The sequence below is a fragment of the Sylvia atricapilla genome, chromosome 3 (genome assembly GCF_009819655.1).
Source record: "Sylvia atricapilla isolate bSylAtr1 chromosome 3, bSylAtr1.pri, whole genome shotgun sequence".
NCBI lineage: Eukaryota > Metazoa > Chordata > Aves > Passeriformes > Sylviidae > Sylvia > Sylvia atricapilla.
The window spans coordinates 77,786,172-77,800,545 of record NC_089142.1 but is presented as its reverse complement, the minus strand read 5'-3'; the positions used below and the strand labels follow the sequence as shown (position 1 = coordinate 77,800,545).

General features: G+C 36.8%; 1 protein-coding gene across 1 annotated transcript in view; it reads left to right on the top strand.

Annotated features, from left to right (window-relative positions):
* TTC27 (tetratricopeptide repeat domain 27) overlaps positions 1-14,374 on the top strand; it is a 114,867-nt gene that overhangs the window by 85,092 nt on the left and 15,401 nt on the right. The window contains 3 exon segments of the mRNA XM_066315905.1: positions 4,712-4,939; positions 9,581-9,679; positions 11,292-11,344. Of these exon segments, the coding sequence (XP_066172002.1) occupies positions 4,712-4,939; positions 9,581-9,679; positions 11,292-11,344 (380 nt within the window).

Here is a 14,374-nt window from a genome sequence, read left to right as displayed (position 1 = left end):
AAAAAGTCTAGCTTTAGACCAAAAAAAAAAAAAGGAGAAAATTAGAAACATGTAGCTGTGCACCAAAGGGAATGAATGTCTATGCTCTTATGACATAAGACAGAGTGTGAACTGCTTATATTTACTGAAAGTATTTTTATATTTTTAAACCTGGTAGTTATTTTTGTAGAAATGCACAGCAATCCACTGGAGTAGTATGTTGGCCACTAGATGTTCAAGTCATTAATGAGCTTAACATATATCTGTGCTAATGAACAAACTCTATTTATTAAACTTCTGTATGTTTTTCATACAGAAAATATCAATTCAGAATGCTTTTATATAGAAAACTGAATTTAAATCCTGAAAACTGAATTTAAATCCTGAAAAAACTAATAAATCTGCTAAATGTCAGCAATACCAATGTGATGAGTACTTACACATCGAAGTAATACCTTCTTTCCTCCTATTTTAGAATTGTCTGCTGATAACGAAACAGAGCATGCAGATAAGGCCATGTGAAGCTCCACATTGTGCTGTCAGAAAACACATAATTCATTTGATTATAACAGGGCCATGTAGCAGTACAAATTTTGCAGAGTAAGATGTCACTAACATTTCGCAAACTGTTTTGAGGATTTGTTACTGTTACTAGATATGGCTCTATATTCATTTGTTTTACAACCTGAACAAAAATAGTAGGAACTAATATTATAACATGAGTCAACAGAAGAGTAATAGAGTGCCAAGCAGTGAGCAAAATGGCACAGAACAAGGTTATAAAACCTGAATGCACAGTATATTGACAGTTGCTGTGGTTTTCTCACTGAAGTGTTTTACTCCTTGTATTCCTTTAACAGACTTGTTGCAAAAGAAGATATCTCCATGTGTGTACTGAGAACTGGTGTTGAAAATTGCCCCTCTCACTTCTTTTAACTGTGAGAGGGACCCAGACATCTCGAGAGTATTATTAACATTGGACAGCTCTGTCTGTTTAAGGTGTAAGAGGTCTCTTCAACCTAAAAATGGTTCTATTTCCCTGCTAAAAGAGAAAGGGTGAACCAGAGACGGGACTTCTCAGTTCTTCCACTTGAAGTGAGGCCTTTCTCCCTTGCAAGAACTCTGTAACATGACCTTTGATAGATTAGTGATATCTGCCATTTGGCATCAGATAGATATCCCATGTTACAGCAGTCTGCTTTCAGCCCTATCTGCATTCCGTCATGTCATGAGAGTATACAGCATGATACAGAGTCTGGTTTTAGACCAGCAAACCCAATTTTGTAGGGTTATTTTTCTTGTCTTGCATGACACAGATACCTCAAAACATTTGAGTGAGGAAGCACAATTATTGCAAGATCTTAAGAGCCCACCTTTAAAGTCAGGTGTAGCTTCCCAGATGTGAAGCAGTACTACACTGCTTAGTGCATGAGCTCATTTGAGAACTTGATTAATTTCCACTTTATATAGTAACAGCTGTAGAAAGCAGATAAGTACTCCTATATGTGGTTACAAAGCTAAGAAAGAGGAGTATATGTCTTGCCCAAGGTCTTGCATGAAATTATAGGGAAGAGGAAATGAAAAACAAAGAGCTTTCCTTTTCTCTCACTGCCTTTTTCCATGCTCCTCTGTTGTGCTTCTTCATGCTGTTTCTCTGTTAGCCAAGCAAATTATATGCAAGCAGAAAAATGAAGACTTCTTAGGAAATACTTAGAATTAGTAAAGCAATTAATCGTAAAACAATAGAACTAGTAGATCAATGAAAATTAAGGCTAGTAAGGTCTTTTAGGAGAGATATAAAATAAAAACATGGGAATGTGGATGGGATTGCAAGTAGAAGTTCAGGGTTGGGAAGCCAAATGCAGGATGAATCTTGAAGTTGGTATCCAGGAGTCTGTATAGTGAGTAATGAAAAAGGCACCTTCTGTTTAAACTAGACTCCTCTTTACTAATTAGAAATTTTTGTGAAGTGTTGCCTGTTTAATTCCCATACCACTCATAGTAGCTCAGAAGGCAGGATAAGAGCCTTAACCTTTTTGATGTTTAAATCAGCTGACTTTTGAGGTGAGTATTGAATTCCATCCACTCTGGTGCAGACTGTGCTGTGAAAAAGCAATGTTATAAATGCACCTGATTCAGTCAGTGAGGGTTATACAGCTTTTTTGTTGTTGTTGTTATATTTTAATTGATAATTTTCATATCTTAGTAAATTTAGTTATAACTTTTAGTTATAAATATGGTTATTAATAATTAGTATTCATTTAATGAGTAAGACTAAATGTCTAGTGGCTGTGTTTCTTTTACATATATTATGTGCACTGTGTGAAAAACGTTAATTGATAATATTTGTTGTTAAGGAAAGATTTGTTTTTGCAGGGTTCTTAAGGAAAGATTAAATGTGATTTTTTTAAAACCTTTTACTGCAAAGGGTTTTTTTTTAAACCTTTTACTTTCTTTTTTCCCTCCCACAAAATTCTAGGCAAAATGAGAAATTCATTTTTAGAGTATTATCTGGTTTTGTAGAAGGCAAATATTTTGACAACATGGTTTTTTTTTTTAGTTTGATCTTTGTACTAGTCTTTTAAGATTTTAGTAATAAAAACATTTGCAACATGCCAGAGAGGTGATCAGATAGTTAATCAGATGAAGAAAAAGTCAGACTTCTGCTTATTTAATTCTCTGTTTTATCTGTGTGCTGAAGTATTTATGTTGGCAATAAATTCTTGTAAGCTTAGACTAGAACATGATGTTTTAATGCTCTTAAATGTGAAATACCATTAGTGAATGGTTGTCTCTTTGGTCTAAGCATTGCCACAGGATAGCACTCTGAGCTTGGGAGAGCCCTGCAGAGGAAGTGGTGAAGAAGCAGTTTGCAATGCACTTTTCACCTCCTGTCTCCTTATACAGCAACATTTAGTCTTGTTTCTTCATATGAACAGGAAAAAACCCACCTTATCTTTTGGTGTTTAGTGTGGTTACTGCAAAAAATGATGCCCTCAGCTCTCTCTGCTGTAGAAGAGAAAAATCTTTTTTAGTGTCTGTTATTAATATGTTATAGCAACTAATGGAGGCGGTTAAGAGGAAGTAAACTGCACTTTAACCAAATCCCTGGAAGCCAGGCTGAATGGGGCTTTGATTAACCTGGTCTCATGGAAAGTGTCCCTGCTCATGGCAATGGGGCTGGAACTAGACGATACTCAAATTCATTTCCAAACTAAACTGTTCCATGGTTCTGTAAGTACACTCTCCTAGTTAGGCAAGATTTTTCTAGTGCTTTGGCTGGACTAATTCTAGATGTTAAATAATAGTTTCTTTTGCCTTTTTTAGAGAACTGTTCCATTGGGTCTCAAAAACCCTTGTAATCAAGTTTTTTTCTTAATATTAAGCCACCAGTTTTCTTCTTAATGGGATCCAATTTTTGCTAATTTTAGGATTCTTTTAGAAATTAAACCCTTCTTCACACTTGTGCATTTCAGATATTTGTAGACTGTACTGTTACTTTTCGAAAATAGTAGTAAGAATGAGATGCTAAAATTGCTGTGCATTAAGTATTTCAAAACAATAGGTAAAGCAACCATTTTCTAAATTTTTTTTGAGATAGGTTTAATGAACTTTACTGATTGGAATAGAAGACTTTGCTTCTCTAAAGATCATCTAAGGGTTGAAGAAAGCAATTCTTACACAAGAAAAGCTGTAATAATTTAGATGCAGTGGTTGTGTCAGGTTTCCTTTTAGGTAAATGAGCTATGATAGAAGAATGACTGGAATTACAGTATCGAACCTTAATTCAGGCTGTGTTGGATCTTTCTTGATTTAGATGGTTCAAGTAGATCTTTCCTAAAAGAAAAATTACACTGATCTGAATTGTCTATGTTACATTTTTGCAGTAGGGGATTGAGGTAACAGTTCAATCTGAACAGCAGATTATCTGTCCCAGTCTATTTATCTTTTAAAAAATCCACAGAAAGCAGACTATCGCTTGTTTAAAAGAGAAACAATAATTTTATTGTTAGAGCAAAGATAATGGCCCAAAGAAAAATAGATTTTGAAAGTCAGTTACAGCCCATAATAGATGTCTGGGAGACACAGCTTGTGTCTTCTTTTTTCATAAAGCTGTATATATTTTGAATATATTTTATTTTAAACATTTAGATAAATTTTTAATTTTCATGTCTTCTGTAAAAGCATAGCATTTCCACAGCCAGCAGTATGAAAGTCAATTTGTCTTTAGACACAGTAGAAGGGAAATCCTGTTTTCAGAGAAGAGCAATTAGAGAAAAGGGAATGAAAGTTATTACAAGTGTACTTACTAGGGTACATAAAAATTAATCCACTCCTAGCATTGCAAATATCTTAATGGTGCTGATACTCCATTGCTGTGAATTAGGTGTAAGTTTGATGTCCAGGACTGATATTTGTTTGTGGGACAGAATACATACCTAAAGAAAGGGGTAAGCTGCTTCTTGTTTTTATGGTTAAATTTTCCTTAAAATGTTAAACCAAAAACCACCATATTATGTTGAAGCATGTTTTAAACATCAGTTTGGAACCAGATTGTTTCTGGACTTGATCTTTGTTACTGTGTTGGATGAAGATACCATTTCCTGACTAGCCCTACTTCGTAATCTTCAGCTGATGAATGTAAGGTGCTAAAGCAGTATTTGTTCAGGTAGATAATTAACTGAAAATTAATAGTCTCATTATGTGTTGATTTCTCTTTGCTCTTTAACAGGCAGAAGAAATACTCAGGCGGGAGTTGGAGAAGAAGGAAACACCAGGATTGTACTGTTTGCTTGGTGATGTTCTTAAAGACCACCACTATTACGACAAGGCCTGGGAGCTTTCCAGGCACCGCAGCGCCCGCGCCCAGCGCTCCAAAGGCCTCCTCCATCTCCGCAACCGGGAATTCAGGGAATGTGTGGAGTGCTTTGAGCGTTCAGTGCAGATCAACCCCATGCAGGTTGGGAAATGATACGCATACGGCTTTGGTTTTAATTCATGTGTTCAGTTTTGAATGATGACATTTTTTAAAAGACTGTTCTGGGCACAGTTGTCAAAATAACCATTTGTTGCTGTCCTTAGGAAATTTTCCCCATGTATTTGGAAGACTGGCTAAAAATGGTAATATGAAATGAAGACATCCTTTTGCATCTTTGCATACAGTTAAATCTTGGCCTGTAGAGCTCTTTCAAGGAAATTTCAAAGAGATGACGCCACTGCAAATTAATAATTACCACCAAATAAATGATGAACAAGGCATAAAGCAAAACAGTCACAAGAAGAATGCAGATTTTAATGAAAGTATCTCTTTGCCCTGTCTGAGTTTGCCCTGGCTTTGTGTTACAAACTCTGATGTCTGTATTTCACAGAAATGTTTTTCAAGTGTTCTGGTCTGTCCTATTCTGTAGTCACTGAGAAGCACTGTGTTACACTTGTGGTGACAGTAGCTTCTATTACAACAATGCATGAAAACTGAAACCACAGTGAAAAGAGTTCGCTTGATGAGGCTGGTTTCTCTTGCTGATCTTTGCAATCTATTCTGCAGACAACTTTTGAAATCTTGTTTCAGTTTCTCAGCCAGTAGATCCCATGCCAATAAGGCTCCTCCTGTGGAAGGTCTTGAAAAGTTAAAAAAGCTTCATGGTTGTTTAGGTATATAAGTTGTGCTCCTCATAGCCATTTCTAGGTCCTTGCCAAAGCAGGGTCTTCCTTCTTCCTGCCCAACTGCTGAAGCTGCTGTTTAAAGTACCATGTAACTAACTGGACTTTTGCTTTAGAAAAATTTTAAAGGCCTCCAGCCTTTCAAGTCATTTTCGTGAAGCTTTTTTCTATTTCGCTGACGTAATTTATTCCAATGAATCAGAGTCCTATTTTTATTCAAATGAACTCCAGACAACTTATAAACATCTTTAGAATGGGAAAAAACCGACCAAAAATGCCAGCATAATATATATTACTCAGATAAGAATTTTATTTAAATTGAGAGGACTTCCAGATAGTAAAGGGCTTCAGAAGATTGCCTACAGGGCTCAAAACTGAGAAATATTATGCTGAAATGCTTTTTTATTTTGTATCCTATCCAAAGGAAGTTTAGAATGAAAGGAAATCCAAGAAAAATAGTCCAGTCCATATAGGAAAGTGAACATTTCCTCCTCTTGTTGCTTAGGAAGCTCTTTTTAAGATTCAGTTGAATTGTTTCAAACAAACAGATTGAGCAGCTAGATAGTGCAGATTGACATAACTGTCTTCTAAATTCTGTCTGTATTCTGTGGCTACAGAAATTAATAATTTCCTATTCCAGGGTGTCTTGTGGGTGAAAAGCAGAGTGGAAATTGATTCTAAATGCAAGGATGCAAGGACTTTAACACAAGGAAAATATTTAATTAATTGATTGATCAACTTGTTTCCAGAATTGTGAATAATTTATCAGGTAAACAAAGGCTCCCTGTTACAAAGAAATTTTTTTTTTTTTTTTAATTTTTTTTATTTTTTTTATTAGAAACCTTTCTGAAGGAAGAGATTTTTAGGCTGCATCAAAATATGCAGATTGCCCAAAATATGCAATGGATAAAATCATTCTCTTTCAACCCTCCTTTAATCTTGTGTACTTTTTAGCCAGCCTGTCAAGTGTGGTTGAGGTCTTTGAGGCAGGTGTTTGCTGTATGAGCCAATCACTCTATCAGTGTTTGGGGAATCCACAAAGAAAGGAAAGGCTTTCAGTACAAATATACCCGAAACTCATGTTCATCGGCACTGCTGCTAAGAATTACTTGTACGACTGGATGACAGATGCCCTTCTCTTGTACTTCCACTTTGAGCATCTTGCAAGGCTTGACAGACAATTCCAGATGTCAGAGCTCACACAGTCAGTTCTCCAGTGATGAAAGTCTGCACAAGTTCAGAAGTGAGACTGTGCTGCTCTTACTCATTAGATTTGTAAGACATGCAGTGACTGTTTTTCTTCTCACCCTTTACAGAAGCACTGTTTAACTTGTATCCTGAGCTAGAAAGTTGGAACTAACCTTCAGTTTCATACTTGATTGCTCCTGTCTCTCTGCCCCTGCTTTTCCTGTTCAGAAAGGTACTGACCTAAAAAGACAATAAAGGGGAGTTAATGAGATAGCAGCCATGTGGGAGTGCTGGACTTTTGGAAACTTGATGGACAAAAGAGCCTCAAAAAATTCGATTGACTAAATGTTTATTTACTATTAATATTGCCATCTGCAATTTGAGAAACATAGTTTTCTCTTCATGTGTAGCTTCTTCCTTGATTGATGAGTTTATGAATCATGAAATTGACAAGTTGACTGTAGAGAGAAGTAGGTTTTCGTGTTTACCCATGCCAGATGTGGTTGCCAATTCTGTCTTCACCTATTTATCCACTTGCTCCAGGGATAGGCCATCCACTTACACCCTCATAAGCAAAAGGATATCTTTATGGTCAAGTTTGTTCTGTTCATTTCTCAGTATCATGAAGATTGCTCACCAGGCTGCCAGGTTTGACAAAGATCAGTGTCTTGTGTTTGTATTCTGGGATCTAAGCTTTGAAGCAGATTAACTATAAATTTTATAGCAATTAAGTCAGGAGCAGATATAATTTGGTATCAGAGGCAAAAAAATGAGTTTGAAGTGGAGAGAACTGTAAAAATGTTTGCTAAGTTTGCAATTAGTCTGTAAGGGTAAAAGCTCCTTGTGTATGAACCAATAGATTTTTACAGTGTTATCCTCAACCCTGTAAAAATCCCTGATTTGAAAAAAAAATTAAATTAATGTTTTTGTGTTTAAATATTTGTTGATTTCCTAAGGAGAACCCGAGTTATCAGACTTAGTTGCTTCAGAACTAGTACCCAAAACACAAGAGAATATAAACATTAAACAGACACCTCAAGAAGTAATACGTTGTTACTTCTTGAATACGAAGCAATACAGAGTTCATGTGACCTGTTTTTCCATCTTCCTCTTCTGCACCTCTTTCCCTCTCAAAAAAACTTCCCAAGAAAATCTTTTTTTTACACCTAGGCAGATAGAATGGAGAAATGGCTGAATTTATTGCAGTAGGGTAGCAATACCTGGAATGATTTTGCAGCACCTTATAAAACTTCCTATTTTGTTTTGACAGCATGCATTTAAAGAGCATAATGCTGTCAGAAAATGTTCTGTTAGTGTACTTAGGGTTTAATAATTTTCTCAATTACAGAACTTTTATAAAAAGTAATACTGGTAAACTTGCAGTTCTTTGAGAATTAACCATGTGGCAAATCAGGAACTTGCTGTTGAAGAGCTGTGAAAATCTATTTTGCTGTAATTTATGCTGTTTTCTGATACTGTTTAAAGTAGAACAGACTATTTCAGTTGGAAGGGACTTGAAATGATCACCTGGTCCAACTGTCTGATTAATTTAGGGCTGACTAAGTTAAAGCACATTTTTGAGGGCATTGTCCACATGCCTATTAAACACTTGACAGCCTTGGGGCATCAACCACCTCTAGGAAAATTTGTTCCAGTTTCTGACCACCCTCGAGGTAAAGAATTGCTTCCTAATGTCCAGTCTAAACCTCCCCTGGTGCAGCTTTGTACCATTCCCAAACATTCCTTTGTACCATTGGGCAGCAGTTCGCTGTGAGTCAGCAGTGACTGGAATCTAATCCTAGGATGGGCAGCAAATCCTGGGATGTATCAAACATTGTACAACCTGCAGGTCCAAAGAGGTCATTAACCTGCTGTCTACAGTTCTCACCTTGAGCACTGTATGCAGTTCTGGGCCCCATAATATAAAAAGGTTTAAGGAGGACGTGAAGTTTAAGAAGGACATGAAGGTCCTTGAAAATGTCCAGAGGAGGTCTCCAAAGCTGGAAAAAGGGCTGACTGGAAGGAACATCCTGAGAGGAGCAGGCTTGTCTAGTTTGGAGAAAAAGAAGTCAAGACATGACCTCATTGCTCTCTACAGCTCCCTGAGAAGGGGGTATGGAAGATAGGAGGTGCTGAGCTCTCCTCCCTGATTGAATCTTTATTGATAAGTGGTATTTGGTTGTAACAGCTAAAGACTTTAAATGCAAAGTTACTGAACTGGTAAAGTTCCATTCTCTGTGCAAGGCATTATTTAAGTACATTTCTAACTCTAAACATTGCAATAGAAACTTGAGAAGATCCATGTTCTGACTAGTTGAAAGAACTGTGATTTTGAACTGTTCCTGTTTGGTCATTTGAGATATTTTTGTAAAATGTGATTACCTCGAAAAACATTTCCTAGTGTTTTTCATTTGACCTAATTGTAATAGTATGAAGTGAATGTGGATTTTTCACAAATGAAGGCAAAATATGCAAGCCTCTAATGAAGATGCACTGTTAAAGAGTACTTCACAAATAGTTATGTGGTCTTCATGCAGTCAACACCTTTGTTTATCCATATTTATTAAAACTTTGAACCTAAAGTTTTTCTCTAATCAGCATACAGGATATTATTTTTTCCAGTACAATACTGTTATAGCTGAAGATGGGTAAAAATCAGCAAGAGTTGTGTTTGTGTTCACCCAGGCCAAATTATTTCTTTTGTGCTGAAATATCCATGTGTGTAGGTAACCAATAATTTTTTTCTCTCCAGCTAGGTGTATGGTTTTCCTTGGGCTGTGCATACATTGCTTTAGAAGGCTACGAAGGTGCTGCCAAAGCATTTCAGCGCTGTGTGACATTGGAACCAGATGTATGTACTTTTGAACAAATGATTCAGATGGCTTATCTAAAAGCAGCAAGGATGTTTTCATTATAAACAAACAAAGCAATAATGAAAAACTTGTTTAAACCTTAGCCCTTTGAATAAATTAAACTTGTTCTTGGAGGATATATTTTTGTCATAAGGCATCATACAAATACTTGCCCAGTACTTAACTTTGTCCAAGTATGAGTGTGTGAGTGTTAAAATATACTTGAAAAATTCCTTTATATTTGGCACATATTACTAAAACAGACAAAAGGGAATGACTAAATTTTGAGAGCTAAAAAGAGATAAAACAAAAATTATATTAAAATATTTAGTCCTCTAAGTAATCAAATTCTCCTGGGGGAAAAAAAAAAAAAGCCAAATTCATGTATGACAAGTAAATTTGTAACTGTGTATTTCAAGAGCACAGGGAGAACGGAGCATAGATTCAAGATGCAGGCCGTGCATGTGTACAATACTGTTGTTTGAACGTGCATTGAGACAGTGAAGGTGCCAGCTGGATTACCTGAGGAATACACTGACAGTACTTTTTTCAGAAGGCCTGGCTTCAGCTTGTTGCTTGCTTAGAGTTAATGCCATCTACTCAATAGAAACTGTTGTTATTCATTCTTTTCTCCAAGAGAAATGAGAAGTGGCAGAGTATACTTTATTATAAAATGCAATAACTTCCTTAGGGGAAAAAATGCACATACAGACAGAAATGGAATTCTTACTTTAAATATTGTTTTTTTGTTGTTGTTCAATGCAGTAAATTTTCTTCCAAGTAGATACTAAAACTGGGTTCACTTATCTCTCTAGGGCCTAAATTTAATTGTATTCATATGACCAAGCCATCTGACTTCTCAATGGGCTAAGTGGTGGAGGTTTTATGAGTGCTCTCAGTTGGAGGCAAAACCTGTCTTTATAGATCTGCAGCTGTAGCAATGTAGTGACCATTTTCATGAATTAAGTCTCAGAAAGGTTTCCCAGCATGAGATAAATGCCCCTTAAGCCTCAAGGATGGCCTTCAGTGGCAGAGTACATTTCATTGCAGTGCTCAGACTCTATTCTTCAAATTGTTTCCAGTTGTCACGTTGCTGATTTCAGTGATGCGGCTTCACATTTACAGCAGTGTCAGGCGAAGGGCGGGAATCATCTCCACACGTCTCTGCTGGTTTTACCTGACGTGCGTTAGGAAGCATTTTTGTCCAGTGAACAGAGAGTGGTGCAGGTTAAGTAGCTTCCAGCTAGTGAGAAGTGATGAGCTGCTGGGTGCAGTGACCTTTCCAGCAATCCCAGCTAGATCCTACAGGAGGGTGCCTGTTTACAGCTCAGACTGAAGGCGAAAGCTGACTTGGTGTATTGCAGCCACAAAACAGTTAATTAATATTTATATACCTGATGGCTGATATAGTCAAATATTTATACATTTCAGTTTTAATACAATAAATTATATTTTAATGTAATGTTTTAACTGCCATGTAGAAGGTATGTGTCAATATGTGTGATTAGCAAAATCAGTGATATTTGGCAGTAGTTTCACTTGTGTATTTTTCTCAAGTAGGCACAACGTAAGTGAATAAATTTTTTTTTACTTCTCCTTTTATCATTCCAGAATGCTGAGGCCTGGAACAATTTATCAACTGCTTATATCAGATTAAAACAGAAGTAAGTACTTCAAAAGTATTTGAAGTTATTGCTTCCAAAACAAATAACTGTGGTTTCCTGTTTTTTGACACTGAGTTTTTTATTATTGTAAGGTGCTTAACTCATATTTTGTAATTCTTAGCCCTTCAGTTCCTCTCCCAGGTTGAATCACTGGTGATTTTTATTTTAGAGGAAATAATTTTATAACCTTTATATAAGTAGCAGCCTCTCTCTACACTTTCTTCTTGTTAGAAGTGTTTGTGATGTAGTAAGTACAACCAGTGTAAAATATTCATAATAAAGATGAATAATAAAAACTACTTGGACTGTGAAGTTAAGAAGAGAGGTCCATTTCAAGCAAATGATGTATTCAGAACTATGTAATTTCATAGGATATTATGCTCTGTATATTTAAGGGAAAACTAGACAGTTTGGTTTTTATATACAAAAGCAAATGGAAATCTGCACATATGCCGGCTGGATTATTCTTTTCCTTCAAAACTAATGATTCATACAAGAGGCTTTGACTTGAGTGGACTGCCACTCTTGTTTTGTATTTTGTGTTTCAATGCAATGTAATAAAAGTTTACCTGGGATAATTTAATATTTAAGAATTCCCACATTATAACTTGTCACCAAAGAATGAAACAAAAGAGTAAGATAAATTATTTTTAAAAACCTTGCCTGAAATCTGACATCAGTTTATATGGTTATGTACTCAGAAGGCAAAGTAAAAAAATAGAGAAAGAATGGTAAGTTTGCATAAAAGTGTAAATGTATGAACATACATAGGAAAAGTGAGAAGCAATATGGACTTAAGAGATATGTCAATGGGAGCAGGAGGAAAGAGAAAATGAGGTGTTAGAATAACTACACAAGATAGCAACGCCTTGTTTTAACTTTTCAGTAGTTCTTTCCGTCTTCAACAGTGCCTTGAGAATGTGCAATTCTTGAGAATGTGTTTCTTACTCCTTTTCCATACAATTCAAAATGTCAGATGCTCAGTGTACTGGCTTCTGCTTGTTCCATAAAAGTATTTTTAATCAAAATAATTTTCTGTCTGTTAATCTGTTAAAAGACTGAGAAACTACTGAGTAATTTGTTTCAGTTTATTGGTTGAATTTTGCTATTTCTTAATCTACTCTTGTGAGCTAATATGCTAAGTACATGCAAAATTTGAAATCTATCTGATCTGATAGCAAAAGCAATAAATGGGGACATGTTACTGAGCTTTTGTTCCACAGGAAACATGTGAGATAGGACTCAATGTACAGTAAATTTAAAGTGAGTATTACATGCTCATAGCCGAGTGTGGCCTGGACTTGCTGTGGAATAGCAATTTCTTTGATGATTTGTGTAGTCACTTAGAGGTCAAGACCGTGCATGAGCTAGTTTAACTCTGTCTCAAAATGGAATATCTACAGTACTACACTTGAATAGTTTGTGTGGGGATACATAAATTCTTATTTTTCAAGCCTGCCAGAAGGAAAAAAAAATATAATTGGAGTGATGATTTTAAAAAAAGAAAAACAAAAGTAAGGTAATTAAGAGTTTTCTTTCACTCTCTAAAAAAAAAAAAAAATCCAGCTTTACTCCAACCAGGCTTTTAATTCAGGCCCACTCATAGATTGTGCACTTGGCCAAGGCTTAGCAGAGTCTCACAAAACAGACAAATATAACCTAAGTATTTCTTGAAAAGTATATGCAAGCAGCTTGCTAACACCCAAAGGACAGGGGTTTTGTTGATTTTCGGGGTCGTTTGCTTTTTATGACTCCACAAGTTTTGTGTATTCTGAATTTCCTCCAGAAAAATTAATTGTGATGAAAACAAACTCCTTGTTTTGGCTTACCAGAAAAACCACTCTGTGTGCCAGGAGGTCTTTGAAATATAGGTCTCAGATTTCTCAGAACAAACTGGGACTGGCCCTCTGTCCTTCGTATAAAAGATTCCTGGTTTCCAAGACCAGATAATGCATTTGTACTGCCTACTGTTTCCTGTCTGGGTATGAATTTACTTAACTGGTTAAGGATACTCCATCATTACATGGTTGGTTAAATACACATGGGATTTGTTTTGAGAATCTGGAGGATTTTATTACATAGCAAGAATGATGATTTGTGAAATACTATTTCTGTCCCACCGCATTGGTATCTTGACTACATTTCATATTTCCATCTTACTGGCATCTACCCTCCTGATAGCTTACTAATTTTCAGGAAGGTAGGGAGGACGATACAGACTAACCTTGCAGATAGTGAAGAGCAGTTGCAGAAATAATGCGAGTCAGGCAGAGCACCTTCCGGCCTGCCAGAGAGCTGTGGCAGATCCCAGCTTCCACTGTAGCAAAATCCACAGAAGGAACAGGACTTTGTTCTTTTCTAATCTAATCTGGTAAAATCAGGGTCTGAAATCCCTTGGTGAGATTGTTAACAGTGGAGAAAACTCAACTGTTAGATGCGATGCTGATGAACAAATGTACTATCAATATATGAGGAGTGAGAAAAAAGGTGATTGAACATGGGAAGATCCTGCATAAGGACTGTTCTTATCCCAGCTGGTAGATGGGGTCCGCCGCTTGGGACCCAGAGAGCCACAGCCACCCCAAAGGATGTCTCGCTAGAAGCAGCTCCTTGGGGGGTCAGGGCGCTCCTCAGCTGGGTAGAGGGGCTTCTCAGCATCGGGCAGAGCAGTGATTTTTCAGCTCAGTGATTTCAGCTTTCAGTGATTTCAGCTCAGTGCTCTCAGCTCATGCCCTTGTGAGTTAGCCCCTCTTTTAGCTGGCCGTGGTGAGAGAGAGAGAGGTCTCGTATGGAATTTCCGCAGGTGGAACTTTATTGAGAGGGTACCAGTGAAAGGGATCCAGGGACGAGGAACCTCTGCTGACCAGAGGAAACCCAGGGGTTTTTATGGGACACCAGGGTGGGAGGAAAAGGGTACAGAACCAATCAATTGTAACAGATCTACATAAAATCCCGAGGGGGCTTGTGGGTCTCCAGCCAGGTCGCCGTGGCTAGAAGGTCTTTTGTCTTAAGGGCTCTGGGTGAAGTTGT